The sequence below is a fragment of the Hyperolius riggenbachi genome, chromosome 3 (genome assembly GCF_040937935.1).
Source record: "Hyperolius riggenbachi isolate aHypRig1 chromosome 3, aHypRig1.pri, whole genome shotgun sequence".
Lineage (NCBI taxonomy): Eukaryota > Metazoa > Chordata > Amphibia > Anura > Hyperoliidae > Hyperolius > Hyperolius riggenbachi.
In genome coordinates, this window is record NC_090648.1 from 175,696,583 (window position 1) to 175,716,046 (window position 19,464).

Here is a 19,464-nt window from a genome sequence, read left to right on the forward strand (position 1 = left end):
AGGGGAAAACATAGGAGAATTTTTTTCTCTTAGGAGATAATTTTTAATCTTCTGTTTAGAATAACCTTTCAGCACTCTGCAATTGAAAACGTACCAAAAAGTAGGCAAAAAAAAGTACTGTTAAAATGATTTTGAATATTTTGCTGACACGGTGTAAAAATATCACCTAGGAGAAAATTAAGGAGAAGAACTGAACTGAATAAGTGCCAATGGCCCATTGTAACGATCGGTGTAACGCAGAGAGGATCTGATTACCGGTGATCTGCAGTATCACTGGGAATACAGATATATACCAGATTATTGATGATCTGCAGTATCACCGATAATCTCATATATATAACTAACCTCTGGACACCAGAGAAGAGTAGGAGTGTTTGGTGCAACTGTAATACTTAGAGGACTAGGCCTCAGAGCAGTAAGAAGTACTGCTCAATTCCTTCCGAAGACCTGAGCTCTCCCGGGAGGAGGAGTCAGGCTACAAGCAGGAAGGACAACCCGGGAATGACACTCAGGAGGGAGTGTCACTACCAAGACTGGGAACCGCCTCTAACAGTAAGGTCGGTTCTCGAGGTCGGACAAGCCAGATCGAAACCACACAGACAGATACAGTACAGATTCAGAAGGCAGATGCGGGGTCTGATAACAAGCAGGGTTCGGCAACAGGGTATCAGAAATATCGAGGTACGGAATCAGGAGGCAGATGCAGAGTCTTAGGGCAAGCCAGCCCAGGGTACGGAAACAGAGTATCATAATAACAAGGTACAGGAGAATAGTCAGGCAAGCAAAAGGTCATAACAGATAATCACAATCAAACTAGTACTTTAGACCAGTGTTTCTCAACATTTTTTTTGGTATGTACCCCTTTTAAAACCTTGTACTCACCAAGTACCCCCTAGCATAGTAAACATTATCACAAGTACCCCTTGACAAATATATATTTAATTGTAGTACATGATAATTGGTTCTAAACAATTTCCAAGCATTTACCATTGCTTTTAATTAGCCCAAACACTAATTTGGTGTTGTTTAAATAAGATTTTATCATTTTCTAAGACTCCTAATTTGTTATTCTTGGTGAAGTATATCAAGTCCGAGTACCCCCTGGCACCATCAGAAGTACCCCCTGGGGTACGCGTACCACACGTTGAGAACCTAGGCTTTAGACTATCAACAGAATCTAGCTAAGTGTAGGATTACAGCTCCAGCTGGACCCCGCACACTTTAGGATCTGACTCAGGTCTGAGTGCTACCACATAGTGATCGCAATGCCAGACAACCAGCAACTGAACAGCCAGCAGTATATATACACAGACACTCTCCAGCACCTCCCTAAGTGCTGGACCAATGAGAGGACACAGGATTGTCAGCTGACCAGCTTGGTCAGCTGACCTTCTTCTGGCTGCCATATAAGTTCTGCCTCTCTGCGCGCACGCGCGTCATTCTGAATCTTGGTGGACTATCAGTCCCAGCCACACCAGTACTGTCTTGCAATGTGTTCGCTGACCCGTGCGCGGGGTTGGTCGCACCGCCATCAGCACCGGCGGCGGCCTACCCATGCTGGGTCCGATTGTTCGCATCAGGCCCATGCGCGCTAACCGTCGCGTCCGACGCGGTAGTTTTTCCGCGTTCCGCCATGCCATGCCCGGAAAGAGCCACCTCCCGCTGACTTATAGCGGCGGCTCTTCCGCGTTTCTTCACACCCATATACAATTAACCTTTTCTCCTGAGTTTTCTCCTAGCTGATATTTTCATACTTTATCAATAAAACATAGTTTAAGCCACCAGCAAGCAAGAAAATATGCTGAATGAGTTTGACAGTACTTTTTCAATAACTTTTGGTATTTTTTTTCAGTTGCAGAGTGCTAAAAGGTTATTCTAAACAGAAGATGAAAAAATATCTGCAAGGAGAAAACTTAGGTGTAAATGTGAATTGCATATGTGCCCAGGGCTCATATGCAATTCACTTTTTCTCCTGAGTTTTCTCCTAGGTCATATTTTCACAGCTTGTCACTAAAATGCCATTTAAGCCACCAGAAAGCAAGAAAATACTCCGAATAATTTTGATAGTACATTTTCACGTACTTTTTTTGTACTTTTTAGTTATTTTAAATCGAAGATGAAAAATTATCTCCTAGGAGAAAACTCTGGTGAAAAAGTGAATTGCATATGGGCCTATGTTTTTACATTTTACATGGGCAGGCAGTACACATGAAGCATTTACACTAACTATATAAGTTAGCATTCCTTGCGTCATACAAAGTACCAGATATGTTGCTAATATTCATTGTTTGTGGGCCGTTTGTCACTGGTTGACTTGACCACTAATATTTCTTATGCATGCAATGTGTTTATTGAATACTGCTATTTGCATAGCAAACATAGTTTATAGTGAATGGCAGTAAACCTTATTTGCGCTGCCTGGGCATGTGAAATTTAACATTGTTTTGTGAACACGCTCCATAGTAGGATGCTAGACGCGATAGGTAGCAAAATTGCACTGCAAAATACGTTCATAGAAGGAAATGACTTACAAAAGAAGAAGTAATGCAGGAACGACCACAACCGGACTGCTGACATAACTCATCACCTTGTTAAACCAAACTGGAAAATCATTTTCAATAGTCTCAGAAATAATGTCGTAAATTTTCTCCTGCCCGCTGTTGAGAAAATTGGCATTGAATTACTTCAAAGCAACCCTGACACAAGAATGATACAAGAGGGATACAGAGATTTTATCTTTACTTTTAATGGAAATGGTATTACCTTGCTGTCATGTTGGTTCACTGAAACAAGACTGCAGACGTGAATGAGCCCTCCTGATCTGCATACTTGTTCTGGTCCTGGGTCAGTGACTCCAAAGGGGCAGAGGCTACACACAACATGCAACCCAGAAGAATTTTTTTAAAGGCCCCTTCATACATGACAGAATCTTTGTGTTTTCCCATTTTTGCGAATTATTGTTTGCTGCACATCTAATAAAACTCAATGGCATCGCATTTGACATGCTTTGTTGTGCAAATGTTTGCATCCAAATATTCTGCAGAAGAAAACAGCCTACATGTATTACATACAAAGCAAGTAATTCTCCAATTTGAGAAAATATTTTTTTGACTTGTTTCCACAGAATCCATGCCGTTCGTATCCGCGGGTCATTCATAAGTTGGGGACTACATGTGCGAACAAATTCTTATAAATGAACTTCATTGATATAATAAAAACATGAAAAAAGTGACTGAAAATTGCAGGGATAAGTATGAAGGCAATTTACGTGGAATAAAGATGGCAGCCAACATACTTCTAATGATGCAGATTTTTTAAAGGGACTCTGAGCGCCTCTCATGGGCATGCCTTTAAGACTCCGACCATTACTGCAAAGTACTTAAAGATGCATACCATTCTGTAGCGTGTGCTCTCTTTCATTTGATGCTTGAATCCCCGTTTATTCGATTTCAATTTAAAAATCGCGGCTGCCATCTTGGCTATGTTATAACTTCCGGGTTACCCCTGTCTTCTCTGTTAGAGACGTGCATCACTGAATAAAGCAGGAAGAGGAAGTGACACGCATGGCCATTGCAAAAGGCTCCTCCAGAGTGGTCATAGCACGACTTTGTTGGAAGTCATCTGTCTTGAAGGCATACCCATGAGAGGTGCTCGGGGTCCCTTTAAGGCAGTCACACATTGCATGACAGTCCCAGTCAATATTGGGCAAATTCAAATATTAGACTTAATTTGGGATTAATACGACTAACCTGTCTAACAACCTGTTCCTGCCCAAAATAATTTCATTTTTTAAGGAGATAATTGGTTGCATTTGTTAAATGACTTGTTTACTCATCGTGCTGCCTAATTATAAGATATCTCATAAAACATAACCTTTATTGTCTAGTAATAAAAAGGATGGACTGGTACTAAATGTGTTTAACTATTTAGAAAAAAAATAACTTGACAGAGGCGTCAGCACTGCAGAAATGATAATTGCTGTTTTCCCTAGGAATGTCACTCATAGAGATTGAAGGCTTTCCAGATTGGCAAGATCATTAAACCAGGGGAATAACAGGCATCACTAATATATAGGAGAAATGCTTCCACTATCTTGTATTTCTCCAGCTGCTGTCATGGTAGATATTGTCATGTCAATTTAAAATTCTATTTTGACTTCATGCTTAAAGCGGTTTAAAACCCTGACATAATATTCAATAAAAACATGTTTACCTACTTTTTATATGCCATATGGTTATCGTATTTGCATTTGTGCATAAGTATTATTATTCATTTAGAAGTTATAGGTTTCCAAAAGTACAGTTTTTTGCTTTGTGAGCTGACTTTGCATTTTATTAATAACTGGTTTTATTTATTGCTGTTTTGCAGGGAGACATGCTTTCAGTGTCTCTCTGCCTCCAGCAGCTTCTCTGCAGTCAGAGAATGTGTCACATTCCTCACTTGATACATTTAAGTAAACACAAGATAACATTATCTAAAGTTTGCATGCGTCTGCATTTCACTGCTCTGAAATTTCAAGCTCTGTGTGTAACCCTTCGAATGCTGGTCTAGTAAAAAGGAAATGCTGGTTGCATATAATATGCTGTAAATATTGTTTTAGAGCAAAGATGAAATGCTCGGTTATATTCCGCTTTAATGTGACCCGGTAATAAGAGGAATTTAGAAACTTCCATATTTACTTCCTTTTAAAGAATTCTAAAGGCCTGGCTGTCCTGCAGATCCTCTGCCTCAAAGGCTAGATTCACAGTGAGTTGTTGCGGTGCAATGTAACGGCCGCATTGTAACGAAGAATGTCGCAGTGAAATGCAATAGTATTGCAGCGTTCACAATGTAACTATTGCAGTGTGGCCTTATGGAGTACGGTATCACAACGCACTACATGCAGTCCATTTGCCTCACAACGCCAGCGTTGTACTGTGAAGCATACTTTTCATTGACAGTATGCTTCATTTTATGCAACATCGCTTTCCTGTTCTGTTGCTATTACAGGGAATGCAACACAACTTCCACTGTGATCCAAGCCTAATACTTTAAGCCAGAGACTTAGAAGGAGATGGAGTCTGGGCTGTGGGCACACAGATGGAAGAGCAGGTATAAACTACAATATGCCCTGTTGTAGTTAGCAGAATGCGCATGCAATTACAAGAACCATGCTAGTTAAAGAGGAATTGCTATAAAGACTGTTCATTTTACCTGAGTTGGATGAAAGTGGCCATAATGGTATTTACTTTTTAGAAATATGCAACTTCTGCAGTCTGTGACACATCCCTGAACTATTTAATCCATTCACTAACGTTCATGGACTTTGGTATTTAATTGGTAGCTACCTTGTTACTGTACCAATTTATGATGCTCACTACCTGTGTGCCACCTATCCTTAGAAGCTGCCTGTAAAAGGAGGTGCTTTCGGAGTTAATATTGTAACAGGCAATGATACACCCCTGGGGCAAAACCACCATATTTCCATTAGCTGTTACACCTTGCACAAGCAAGACAGGATTCCTTATGGACCTCTTAAAGTCAACTTAAAACTGATATATTTATACATTGCTTATAATTAATTGTGCTTAAAAGGATCAGTATTGCAATAAAAATGCATTATTGACTTTTGCCCCAACTTAGAAAAAAAACTAGCAAGGTGCTATCAGTATGAATAGCATAAGCTGTTATTACATGCCTATGCTCATAGTAAGTTAGTTGCAGAGCCTACGTCTAAAATGCACCCACTGCTTCCGAGGTGTTTCCCCCCTTCTTACTTGTTGTAAATAATCTCTCTATTTTCCTTATCATCCTGGTGCAAATCTTATCAGTACTTCATCAAACACTAAGCCCTGATATGAGTATCACTTCAGCAAACATTGAATATGGAGGAGTATGTACAAATGATGAGAAATATCACAATGTACCCACTCTTACCGTAAAGATCCCCTCTTTAAACAGTTGATGGTATCTTCTTTCCTCCATGTGAAGTTTAGTTTTGACTAAGTCCAACATCCTACATCTCTAGAACCTAATATATATATATATATATATATATATATATATATATATATATATATATATATATATATATATATATATATATATATACACCCAGGGCCGTGCAGAGGATCCTCAAGGGGGTGGTGCTCAAATTTGAAATCAATAAATTGTGCAGTGTTCTCCCCAGATTTTTTTCCAGCTGGGTGGCATGAAAAAGTAGCCGGGTAATGTGTATATAATACCCCCTCTCCAGAAAGCATAAAGAAGTCTGGATGTGTGCCATGGGAGATTACTGAGTCTCATATGGGTTCAGACCAAGGATGGGTACTGGGTACTATTTGGGTGCTGGCCATGGACGGGTACTAGGTGCATAAAATGGCTTTGAAACTTGGTGACGTGCGAGTACTGTGCCATGTGGGTGTTGATTATGGGGGTATGTGGGTCTTAGGTGCAAATACTGAGTGCCAAGTGGGTACTGGGAGTGAGTACATGGTGACATATGGGTGATGGGTGCTGGCTAGTGGGGTATTTGTTGTCATGTGGGTGCTAAAAGCAGATGCTGGGTGCCATGTGGGTGTTGGTTGCTGGCACAGGGTGTCATATGGATTCTGGCAGTATGGGTGTGTATCAACCATCATGTAGGTGTTGATTGCAGGTACTCAGTCCCTTGTGAGTTATGGGTGCAAGTACTGGATGTCATATGTGAGTGCTTGGTGTTTGTACTGGGCACCAAGTGGAGGCTTAGTGCAACTGGAACTACTGCAGATGAAGCATGTGGGTGTTGGGTGCAGGTACTGGGTATCACATAGGTGTGAATACTTGGTGCCATGCCTGCACTGGGTGCTAGCTATGGGTGGGCATTGTGTGTTATGTGGGTTCCGAGTGCAGGTACTTCGGGTGCTAGTACTGGTTATGTGAGTGCAGATAGTGGGTGCCATGGGGAGGCTGTGTGTGCAGGTGTAAGTAGTGAGTGCCATGTTGGGGCTGGGTGCAAGTACTGTGTCATGTGGGTGTGAGTACTTGGTGGCAGCTATAGGGCGAATGGTGCAGGTGCTGGGTGTCATGTGGCTGTTTGATGCAAGTACTAAGTGCCATATTGAGGCCGCAAGTGAGTATTGGGTGCAAGGTGCTTGATGCAAGTACTGGGTGTTTGCTATAGTGGGGGTTACTGGTTCAGTGTAATGTGGGTGCTGAATATGGGTGGGATTGTTGTGGGTGCAGGGGGTGGGAGATCACTGTGGGTACTGCTATGAATGGTATAGTTGCTGCTAGGGGAGGTAGAGGTCAGTGTGGTTGCTGTGGAAGGTAGAGGTCAGTGTGGGTTCTGGGGGAAGGGTAGGTCACTGTGGGTGCTGGGGGGGGGGGAGAGAACTGTGGGTGCTGTGGAAGGTAGAGGTCAGTATGGGTGCTGGAGGAAAGTGAGGTCACTGTGGGTCCTTTGGGGGAGGTCACTCTGGGTCTTGGGGGAGGTAGAGGTCATTGTGGGTGCTGAAGGAAGCGGAGGTCAATATGGGTGCTGTTATGAATGGCATAGTTGCTGCTCAGGGAGGTAGAGGTCAGTGTGGATGCTGGGGGAAGGGTAGGTCACTGTGGGTGCTGTGGAAGGAAGAGCTCAGTATGGGTGCTGGAGGAAGGGGAGGTCACTGTGGGTGCTGGGAGAAGTCAGTGTGGTTACTGGAGTCGGGAGTGGATGCTGGGTGTTGGGAGAGGCCACTGTGGGCGCTGGCAATGGGAGAGGTTACTGTAGGTGCTGCTTTTGGGATGGGAGGTCCCTGTGGGTGCTGCAGGGGACATGAGGGTAGCCACTGGGGAGGGAAAGATCACTGTGGGTGCTGGGGGAGGGATAGGTGAGTGTGGGTGCTGGGGTAGGCAGGATCACTGCTAGAGTTGGGGAGGGGGAGGTCACTGTGGGTGCTAGGTGGAGGGAGAGGTCACTGTGGGTGCTGGGGGAGGGAGAGGTCACTGTGGGTGCTAGGTGGAGGGAGAGGTCACTGTGGGTGCTAGATGGAGGGAAAGGTCACTGTGGGTGCTGGGTAAGGGAGAGGTCACTGTGGGTGCTAGGTGGAGGGAGATGCCACTGTAGGTGCTAGGTGGAGGGAGTTGTCACTGTGGGTACTGGGGAGGGAGAGGTCAGTATGGGTCCTAGGTGGAGGAAGAAGTCACTGTGGGTGCTAGGTGGATGGAGAGGTCACTGTGGGTGCTAGAGGAGGGAGTGGTCACTGTGGGTACTAGGTGGAGGGAGAGGTAGCTATGGGTGCTGGGGGAGGTAGAAGTCAGTATGGGTCCTAGGTGAAGGGAGAGGTCAGTATGCCACACTAGGATTCCTGTCTGGGCCTCTTCACTTGAAAGTGTCCCAGGTGGAGCTTCCCTCGGGTGGGCTTATCGCGGCCAGGGGCGGAGCTTATTTTGCACAGTGAGAGGGGCCTTTTTTGAAGATTTTAAAAAGGGGGGTGCCTGGGCACCCAGAGTACCCCCCTCTGCACGTGCCTGTATACACCCAAAAAACGGTATGATGCACTCAGAGTGAATTAGTAAAAAAAAAAAACAGTTCAACTCAACTGGGGCTTCTACCAGCCCCCTGCAGATGCCCTGCATATTCGCAGGATGCTCCTGTCAACAGAAGCGTGATCAAGGATGCGTTCGGCCAGGGCCATGCAGGCGCAGTGGCCGTTGACTGGCTCTGTCATCGAAATCAAAACGTAGTAACTGCGGGGGGCCAGAGGATCGTTCCATGATGGCGCACAGTGGCTGCAGGGGTCGGTAGAAGCCCCAGGTGAGTAAAACTGTTTTTTTTTTGTTAATTTAGGATTACCTTAATTGATTGTTGGGTGAACATCTAGAATGCTGCTATTCAAGATGCACGTTTTTGATAGTAAATAAAACATATTTTTGGGACTTTAAGGTGTCCTTTAATTGCATTAAAGCACAATAATGGTATTGTATGATGACATCAAAACCAGCTGTAACAACACACCGCTGGTTTTGAGAGGTGATGACATAATCATACAACACAGTTTTTGTGTCTTTATGGGATCAAGGGTCGTGTTTACGCATATCGAATTCAGAATACTTGAATACTCTTGAGCACCACACTTCAGCAGCATTTCACTAGTGAACTATAAGGAATATACCTGTTAATAGTGAATTTGCTGCCGAGACCCGGGCAGAATCTGTCACTTCCGGGTCTCGGCACTTGTTCTCCGCTGCCGGTCCTGCCAGTGACTCACAGTCCGCACACGCTGAAAGGTGGAGGGCATGTTCACAGTAATCCCTCCGCAAGAGTAAACAATAGTCAGCTGACCCGCTAAGCTGACTGGAGCGAGGTCAGCTGATTGCTTCCTGACAGGGCCTTGCTGTGTGATTGGTTGTGCGGGAGGTGATTGGAGAATGATTGATATTTAAATGTGCAGAGTGTTCTCAGTCATCGCCCATGATAAGCATAGCTTTAGCTAGTTGCTGGGTGCGCACTTTGATCATTGTTTGATATTCTGGACTTCAACCTCAGATTGTATTTGACTACTCTGTTGTGTTTAACCTCTGCTTGATTCCTGGATAACCCTTTGCTTGCTGCCTGGACAGACCTATGCTAGTTACTGGGCATCCCCCCATGTTTGCTGCCTGGACACATAATCTTGCATGCAGACTTAAGGAACTGTGTCATACTTTCATCAATTATCATCTGTTGCTATCCTGCATGCAAGTCTGCTGGAACTGTTTCATAACTCTGATCAAATTGCTATTGCTGTTGAATAGTTTTGCATGAAGATTATATACTTGGATTGCTCTGCCTGAACTGTGTATGTGATACTGCGGAACTGTGTTACTAGCCTCAGTAGTGGCCTCTGGTGGTATATCTGCCTTCTCTGTCAGCTTGTATGCCTACTCGCTTAGGTCCTAATTAGGGCCAGCTAGTGGTGTGCCAGGCAGGGACAGTATAAGTGTCAGTTAATGTGTCTCAGGCAGTGATAGCTAGGTGAAGTGCGAGACCTATAGCCTGGGCATACACGCTGACTCCTTCTAATATATCACCAAGCCTTACATGAACAAGCAGACAGGATCAGGGGGAGTTCACTTACTTGCGCTTCATGCCTCATTTTACGTGGCTCTGATACGTCTGCCTTCTGGCTTTAGAAGGGGGAAGCATAGGAGTCATGTGAGGCGCAAGTAATTGAACTCTCACTGACCCTGCCCACTTGTTCAGTCCTGAAATTATACTGAACTGTGGTCTTCTGCAGTATTTGGGTGTTCCAAATTCGAACACCATCATTAATTAAGAAAATGTTGGGTGGACACAGGACACCTAGAAATCTGCTATTCATGTTGCACTTTTTTGATAATTAATAAAACATATTTTGCTAATTCTTTCTAAATGCGTCATCCTTTTTATTTATTTTTTTTATTTTTTTTTTATAAATGTATCTTATAAGTTCTATATTGGTTGCAACCAGGTAACCTTGAAGGAGGCTATTGTAGGCTATTAATAATATGCACAATAGGTTAATTGTAAATTACTTATTATTAAACAAATACCTATACCTTAGTTATTGTTTCTGTATCTCTGGAACTGATCCTGATCTTTGTGATATGCAGTTTTCATGTGAGTTACTTGTGATTATGCATTTTGGTTTCATCTTCTGTCCTTTGTCAAGCTTTGAGACAAGTTTGCGTCAGATAGAACTTCACTTGAATACACAGTTTTATAAATCGTATCATCAGAATTTCCGGTTAAAACACCTACGAGAATACGGTACATTATTGTAAGAGCCTTATAGCACATGCTGTTTTATCTTATAGTAATGGGTAAAAGAGTAAGAGGCTGCTGATCCTTTATCCACGTTCTAGTTAACGAGGTGATGATAATAACAGTATATCAAATATTTTGTGTTACAAATTCATAGTATGTTCTCAGAGGTGAACAAGTAGTTGCTGTATTTTCTACCTGTATCACGAACATATAGGTAGTCCTTACCTAAATGGTCCGCAGTTTATGGATGGTTTATATCTTACAATAGCAAAAACTGTTGGCAGCATACACAGGAACAGCATGAACAGGAGCATGGCCAAGTAAAAGTTGTTAGATCTGTAACATAAAAGATGAAAGTTTTACGCTTGCTAGTTCAAAACCAAAGTCAGGACTACAATAAGCCTGGATTACCCATCACCCATTGCTCTTTAAATTAGAGTAGAAAAGTCGTAAAATAAAATAAAAAAAATAGATGCTTGGCGACCTTTTATGCCCTTGACACAACTTACTATTTGTTTTCGAATTTTCTGTATGCCAGGTTGCCCTGATTCTGCAGAACATTTCTAAATGATCGAGTTTTTATTCATTTCCTGGCAATTTTTTGAATCAGTATTTGCCACATACATGAGTGCTGAGAGATGGAGATAACTTATTAACCAGAACCTTCAGATTCTAGTAGCATTGTTGCCTTTACAAGCTAGATAATAAGCCCCATCTCCAGTGGTGGACACAGCAAACAGTAGACTGACTTGGTGTAGCCCTCACTCCACATCCCCATTCACCTCTGTAAGCTCTGTAAGCAAAAGTTGGTATGGCTAAATTGAGATGGCCCAAAGTATTTTCCCAGCGAATACTTTGCGGCAAAGAATGGGTATTTTAGCTCGCCCCCTCAGGCGACGTGTTTAATCTGCCCCCTATACATTATCATTGAGCTACATTTTGACCCCTTACCTCAAAGTCAGCAGACTCATGGCAGCCAATCAGCTAGAACATTCTCCTCGACTCCCCACCCCCTATAAAAATGCCAGCGTGTCAGCCATCTTAGGCTCATTCTGTAGCCTCTATTAGTGAGAGAAGGGAGAGAGCATTGCTGCAGATAGGGAAAGCGTTAGCTAAGCCTCTGTTCTGTGTCACCACTGCCTTTCCAGCTGTTTTCCTGCATCCTGAGCAGGCAAAGAGTCCTTCTCAGGGCTGATACATAGGTTGTGTTTGTACAGCATCCTGAATCCTGACTAAGCATTCAAGGGCCCTTCTCAGGGCTGGTACTGGTACACATAGGTTGTGTTTGTACAGCGTCCTGACTCCTGACTAAGCACTTAGTGCATCCAGTGTTGTGTATATTGAGCTGCATGTCACAAACATGCGCACACTCCTAGGGACTCCATGTGCAGTAGCACAATACACACCACCATCATAAGTGCTATTCTTGTTGTATTTAGATTTTGTTATATCACAGACCTGCACATGCAGCACCACTCACCTAAGGGCCTTACAGTCCTGTTAGCCCTCAATTTCGGTAAATGCGGCGTTTGGTCTGTCAGTGTGAAGCGGGCCTAACCCTTACACTACCTGATCCACATGTACACATGTGTAAAGCAGCACTTTATTCCAGAAATATAGGAATGTAATGTGATTTCTGCCCTTTAGGGATTAAAACATCACTCTGCGTCTACTACGCAAATTTTGATGGGACTTTTGCCATGGATCCCCCTCCGACATCCCACAGTCCAGGTGGTAGGCACCTTGAAACAAATTTTCCATCACTTTTGTGACCAGAAATGGCCCCTGTAGGTTTTAGAATTCGCCTGGCCATTGAAGTCTATGGCGGTTCGCCTGTTTGCACATTTTTACCGAAATTCACGTTCAAATTTCGCAAACCGAATATTTGATGTTCGGGTCATCTCTATCAGGCTAAACAAATACAGTTTGCAGCACATGCAGAAACAATTTGTAGAGCATGGTCAAATTACTGTGACCATACAATATGGCTCACATATTAGTGGCCCACAAGCCACATATTAGTGGCCATGGCACAGTGCCACACATAAGGAAAAAGACATATACACTGTAGTGAACATTTAAAGGGATACTGTAGGGGGGTCGGGGGAAAATTAGTTGAACTTACCCGGGGCTTCTAACGGTCCCTGTGCCCGCTCAGCCACTCACCGATGCTCCGGCCCCGCCTCGGTTCACTTCTGGAATTTCAGACTTTAAAGTTCACTTCTGGAATTTCAGACTTTAAAGTCTAATATTCCAGAAGTGAACCGGAGGCGGGGCCGGAGCATCGGTGAGTGGCTGCGTGTGCACAGGATGTCTGGGGGGGACCATTAGAAGCCCCGGGTAACTTCAACTCATTTCCCCCGACCCCCCTACATTGTCCCTTTAAGCATAAAATGAAAATACTTAGTAACTCACCAATAAACATTGGTAAAATGATACAGATGATTGTTTTATAATTGATAGTTGCATAAGATTACATTAAAGTAAACCTGTGACTTTTTAAAAGGTAACATTTGGATACTTACCTTGGGAGAGGGAAGTCTCTGGATCCTAAAGAGGCTTTCTCAATCCTCGTACGTCAGCATGGGACCCCCGAAGAGTGGCCTTCCTGTGCATGTGCACTAGCACCATCCTGCTCGGGCTCCATCAGAAATAGCCAAGCCATATCGGGTCCTTGCTACTTCTCTAGGTGCAGATTGCTCGCGCCTTCGCAGTAACGCAGACCTGACACTGCCTGGCTTTAAAAAAAAAAAAAAAAAAAAAAGCTGAGCAGTATGGTGCTAGTTCACCATGTGTATCGAAACGTCTTTTCTGATGGACCCAGCACTGGAACTGGGCTGCGGAGGAGGACAAGTGAAGCCTCTTTAGGATCCAGAAGCTTCCCCCTCCCGATGTAAGTACCCCCTAGGGCAGTGATCTGCAAACTTGGCTCCCTAGTTGTTAGGGAACTACAAGTTCCACAATGCATTTGCTTTTTATGAGTCATGACTGTGGCTGGCAGACTCCCGCAATGCATTGTGGGACTTGTAGTTCCTTAACAGCTGGAGAGCCAAGTTTGCAGATCACTGCCCTAGGGGCCCTTTTTCCCTACAAGTACACTTTAAATTCAGTCTATGCATGGCCAGCATAAAGCTCCATACCCACGCTCATTCACCGTAAAATCAGTGATCCCTGACAGTTTGACACAAACAACGTTGGTGCAAATTTGAATTTAAAATCGGTCTACTGATCGAAACTTAAGTGGAAGCACTTTGCTGTGGATCCGGAATTGCATAACTAGTGACACGTAAGTTGTGGGAATGGATTATTCCTTAGTTATTGTTTTATACAAAACTCTAAAACCCATTATCTTCCAAAATGATCCACAGGTCAGTCTACCTGGATGATTATGACTGTCTTTTACCATTGTTAATACCCCTTTTTTAATGATTCTAGGCTGACCCATACCTTTTGGGGGACAGTGGTCGTGTATCTCTATAGATGTTAAGAGGCTGTAGGTTTGATAGCCATAGATATGGTGAACTCTGTGTGTACCGGTATACTTTACCCAGTTTACATCTCTATGTCTGATCTTCCTAGTGTAACTATGATATATAGCAAAGGGAGTGATCTTATTGTTCTTCCAAAGCTCTTAGCAACTGACCTTGAAGCTCTGAAAACCTGCTGATGTGGAACATTGCAGGTCAGCACTGCCCAGCTTCTCAAGTACATCAGGCCTATGAGCTTGAAAACATTAAATGCAGGAAGACACGGTGAGAAAAATGCCCCCATCCTGAAAAGAGAGTTATCTATGGTTAGTTTCAAAGGCAGCCTGTACAATGGCAAATGAATTGTAAAAATAAATCTGTAATTGTGGACCAGATGCAGTGTAGACAGGCAGGAGTGACAGTTCTGATATTACAAGAGGTAAAGTTACACCCGAGCCCAGAAGGAACATGTCCTGAGGTATGAAATCTAGTTTCAGGGCTTTAGCATTCAAATGTCCACCTGATCACATTCTCAAAGCTATGGGGACTACAGTAATTTTTTTTACAAGAAACCCATGCAAACATAGGGAGAGCATACTGTACATACTCCATGCAGATAGTGCCCTTGCTGAGGCACTAAAGAAGAATGCTAAAGACTGTGCCACCAATTTTTACTGAGCTCTAGTGGCATTACCCCTTCTTGTTGCATTTTACTGATACTATTTGGTCACTTTATTTAGAGAAGCTGGTCTGAGTATAAGTTGATCTTACAAATTAATTACCACCACTAGTATACTTCAAAATGCCTTTCCATTGAAGCCATAGAGTCACATTCCCTCAGAGGGTACGCACCAAATCATTCCTTGATTGTAGACCAGATGGAGAACATTCTCTGCAATCTTGAATTCACCATATTCTGGCTAAAAATATTTAGACCAAAAAAAAATAGAAAAAGCAAAAATTTTACCATAAGTACAAATGGGAGAATGTTTTATTATGTTAGTTAACTCGGTCCTGACTTGGGAAGTCATCATTATGCAGCTGGGGTCGAGCTACAGCGATCAAACAGGCAAATCAGATTATATCTCATTGTCTTGTTAAACAACCTAATATAATTCAGTGTAATAACCATCCATGCTCAACAGGGATGTCAGAAATCTTCCTATGCAGCATCACATTTGTGCATATTAAGCAGTTACAGAGAGCAAGTAAGTCTGAATTAAAAAAAAACAAGAGAGACTTTCATTATTTTATACAAGAATATATATATAGTGGCTGGATAGTGTAATGGTTATGGGTTCTGCCTCTGACACAGGAGACCAGGGTTCAAATCTCGGCTCTGCCTGTTCAGTAAGCCAGCACCTATTCAGTAGGAGACCTTAGGCGAGTCTCCCTAACACTACTACTGCCTATAGAGCGCGCCCTAGTGGCTGCAGCTCTGGCACTGCAATAACAAATGTTATTTGTTTTGTCTATTTAGCATGCTAGTATGCGTGGTAAGTTTGAATGAACCTCGTATGTGAACCTTCATCCAGAAATCTAATTTGACTGCCATATATGGGATCAGGAGGACCTCTATTTTTGACTGTAAAGGCAAAATAAAAGGCAATAGGTTCCCATAGGTTTTCCTTTTCCTTCCTATGGGCCAAAAGTAAGGTAATTAAGAGAAAAGCCTGATGAATGTTAAAATTATTGTTATCATCCCTTATATATAACACAGCATCTATTAAATGCAGCTTTACATTAATAATAAGAGATGTGGATTATAAACATGAGAGACAAAGATCCATATGCAATTCACTTTTTCTCCTAAGTTTTCACCTTCTCTTTAAAGTACCAAAAGTAGAAGAAACCGTACTATCACAATTATTTTGTGTGCTCTTGCTTGCTGGGGATTTAAAGTGGACCCAAATTAAAAATACAAGATTTCAGAAATAAAATCTATTTTCTAAATTATAATAATAAATAGCAGCCTTTTTTCAGCTGCATGATGACAAATATAAAATATTTTACATTTATTGGAGGAACCCCTCCCTTCCTTTCAAATTGCCGGGACAAAATCCGGCAAACTGGTAAAGTAGGTGGTGTCCGGCAATGGAGGAATTGCTAGTGGCTGCCCCCAGTATAATTCTAGTTATGAAAAGAGAAGGGTGAAAAGCATGCACTGAAATGCTCATAGGCTTGAAGGAGTGTTTATTTATCTTTGTATGTGTCAGAGTGGTGCAACTGAATATTTTTAATTTAAAAAAATGTTTGGTTTGGGTCCGTTTTAAAGGTATTTACTGCTAAGGTATGAAAATATCAACTTGGTGAAAACTAAGGAGGAAAAATGAATTGCATGCGGGCCAAAGGATTAAAGACTCAAGAAAATAAAAAATCTTTCCCAATTGAGATGGGCCACAGCCAATCATAACTAAATGAGCCTTTTTGTAATGTGTGTGAAATGATGGAAAACATGCAATTTTTTGGCATGTTGGCTTTTCCTCATGCACTGTTTTCTTTCACATGAATGAAAGAGTGCAGGTTAACTTCTACAGGACCGCGTCACGCTGATGGGGTTCGCCGCGGCGGCAGCCCCTGGACCACCTAACGCTGATCGGCGTAAAGTCCTGGGGCTGCAGTTTGCAGGAGATCGTGCGCAACGCATGTCCTGTTAGTAGGCGGAGCTCAGTCTCTGAGCAGCTATTGCCGCTCGGGACACTGTTAGATGGCGAAACCGCCGCTTAATTACATTGTACAGTGCTGCAGTCTGCAGCAGCGCTGTACTGGGGACAGCCGTGTGACACGACTGTCCCCTCCTGACTCTCGGCAGTGATCGGCTGTCATAGGCTGAAGCCTATGACAGCTGATCATGGGGATTGGCTGGCGGGGAAGGGAGGGGGGATATGTGAACAGAAAAAAGGCATTTTTAATAAAAAAACAAACACATATAAATAAACAAACAAACATTCGGGCGGGGGGGGGGGGGCAATCTGACCCCACCAACAGAGAGCTCTGTTGGTCGAGAGAAAAGGATGGAAGAATCAATTGTGTGCTGTGTTGTGTGGCCCTGCAGCTTGGCCTTAAAGCTGCAGTGGCCTATTAACAGAAAAATGGCCTGGTCACTAGGGGTGTTTAACACTATAGTCCTCAAGTGGTTAAAGCAAACCAGAGGTGACATGTGACATGATGAGATAGACATGGGTATGTACAGTGCCTAGTACACAAATAACTATGCTGTGTTCCTTTTTTTCTTTCTCTGCCTGAAAGAGTTAAATATCAGGTATGTAAATGGCTGACTCAGTCCTGACAGGAAGTGGCTACAGTGTAACCCTCATTGTTAAGAGATTCCAACTATAAATCACTTTCTTAGCAGAAAATGGCTTCTGAGAGCAAGAAAGAGATAAAAAGGTTCAATAGTTCATTCAATAGTTCATAGATTTTAGTTCTGGCATACTTTAATGAATGTGTCATCGAGCAAAAACAATACAACAGTTAAAACTTAAAAAGTACATTTAAACATAAAATAAAACTGTGGAATATCTTAAAAAGTAATTTTTAGGAGAAGGAAGATAGATATAGAAATAGTGAGTTGACTTGATTGGCTCCTGTTCTGAACCATTGTGTTTCAAGATTGTAATTAGAGGCTGAACAGGCTTGAAAAAGAAAGGCTGTACCTCTGAAAACATCATTATTGTGTTAAGCTTATCTAACTTCATGTATGCTGATTGAGCTATGCAACTTTGCTTACAATATAGTAACAATTATCTACAAAATGGTGCTGGGTCTTTTCCAAGTTTTTCGAGTAATTGAAAAGGATACAGATTTTCGATTTCTACTGCTTTTCAATGTTGCTTTTATTAAAACATTTTTTTATTAATATATATATTTGTTTACAGTGGTTTGAAAAAATAAAAAACATCCAAGACATTGCAAGGTCTGGAGAACTTTTTTTTTGTGTGTATCCCATATAACTCATAGTGTTTGTAGATTGAGGCCCCTGTGGCATGAGGTTACATTGGCCCCAAAGATGGTTCTTACTATTCAGAGAGAATAGTAGACACAGCAGACAGAAAGTTTCAACTATTGTTGGATCAACTGTCAATAAAGCTACTTAAAATTCCATGGAAGGTCTGCATTGCTGGCTGTGACTGCTTGCAAATACGGAGGAGCGAGAGAAAAATCTAAAAAAGAAATTTGGGGATTCTAAGGCAAACATAGTGCTTCTTCTACAGTGCACTTCATAAATATTAACACAAGGATTATTAAAGAGACTCTGAAGTGAGTATAAATTCCCTTTTTTAATTTTTAGTTATGTTCATCACTATAACCCCTGCTAAACCGCCGATATCCCATGGAAAAACGAGTGGTTTATACCCCCCAAATCCCCTCTCCAGTGTCCAGTGCTTGAGGCAGAGCTAGTGGCTGTAGCTCTGCCTCTCAGCACGTCAATCCCGGCTGATCGCCACCCCTCCCCGCCCCTCTCAATCTTCCTTCACAGAGAGGGGCGGGAGAGAGGCGAAGATCCACCGGCAGATTGATGCGCATGGAGGCAGAGCTACGGCTCATAGCTCTGCCTCCATGAGCAGCAAAAATGAGCAGCCTCCATTTAAAAAAAAGAAATGATAAATTATATAATCTCCCGCTATTAGATCTGTGCATATATATGTTATACTCACAAATTTACTTTCTAGATCCCAACAGCAGCAGTCACTGAGATAGCGAACAAAAAGGCCACGGAAGAAGTCAATTAAGAGGATGCTTGCCACTGTGAAAATCATATCAATAATGGAAAGTTTCAGCATTTCCTAAAAAAAAGGAATTTCAGAGTCATAAAGTCCACTAGTTAAAGTATAGTGGGGTGTAGTAGTACAGTATCTTCTCAATTTGAGGTAAAAAAATAAATAAAATGTAAACACTTGTTTAGCCCTTTTCCTTTGTCTAACCTAACTACTTCCGGACCGTGGTAATTGAAATCTACATCCTATTTGGGACCTGTTATCCCTCCCAGAGCATATATTTCAATTACCATGCTTCACGGACCTGTCGCTTCCACCAATTGCGCCACTCTCCCAACCGCTGCAACCCTATGAGCTAATCACAGGGTTAGGAGCCAATGAAATCAGCTCCTGCAAGAGTGATGGATCCTTGCAATGTGACGTCAGTGAGCTTCTTTTTACCAGCAGTCTCTGGCCATTTAAAGAGACTCTAAAGCGAGATAAAATCCTTGCTTTTACCTTTTATTTATGTTGAGCACTATGGCTAGTGCTAAAACGTTGCATCCCCGCAGCA

At 42.6% G+C, this 19,464-nt stretch overlaps 1 protein-coding gene across 1 annotated transcript in view; it reads right to left on the bottom strand.

Moving 5' to 3' along the window:
• The window catches only part of TMC3 (transmembrane channel like 3), a 110,830-nt gene that overhangs the window by 21,590 nt on the left and 69,776 nt on the right, over positions 1-19,464 (bottom strand). The window contains exons 14-18 of the mRNA XM_068273581.1: positions 18,852-18,980; positions 15,046-15,113; positions 14,370-14,498; positions 10,952-11,062; positions 2,532-2,657 (exon numbers count right to left, since the gene is read on the bottom strand). Coding sequence (XP_068129682.1) covers positions 2,532-2,657; positions 10,952-11,062; positions 14,370-14,498; positions 15,046-15,113; positions 18,852-18,980 — 563 coding nt within the window. The remainder of the gene's footprint in view (positions 1-2,531; positions 2,658-10,951; positions 11,063-14,369; positions 14,499-15,045; positions 15,114-18,851; positions 18,981-19,464) is intronic.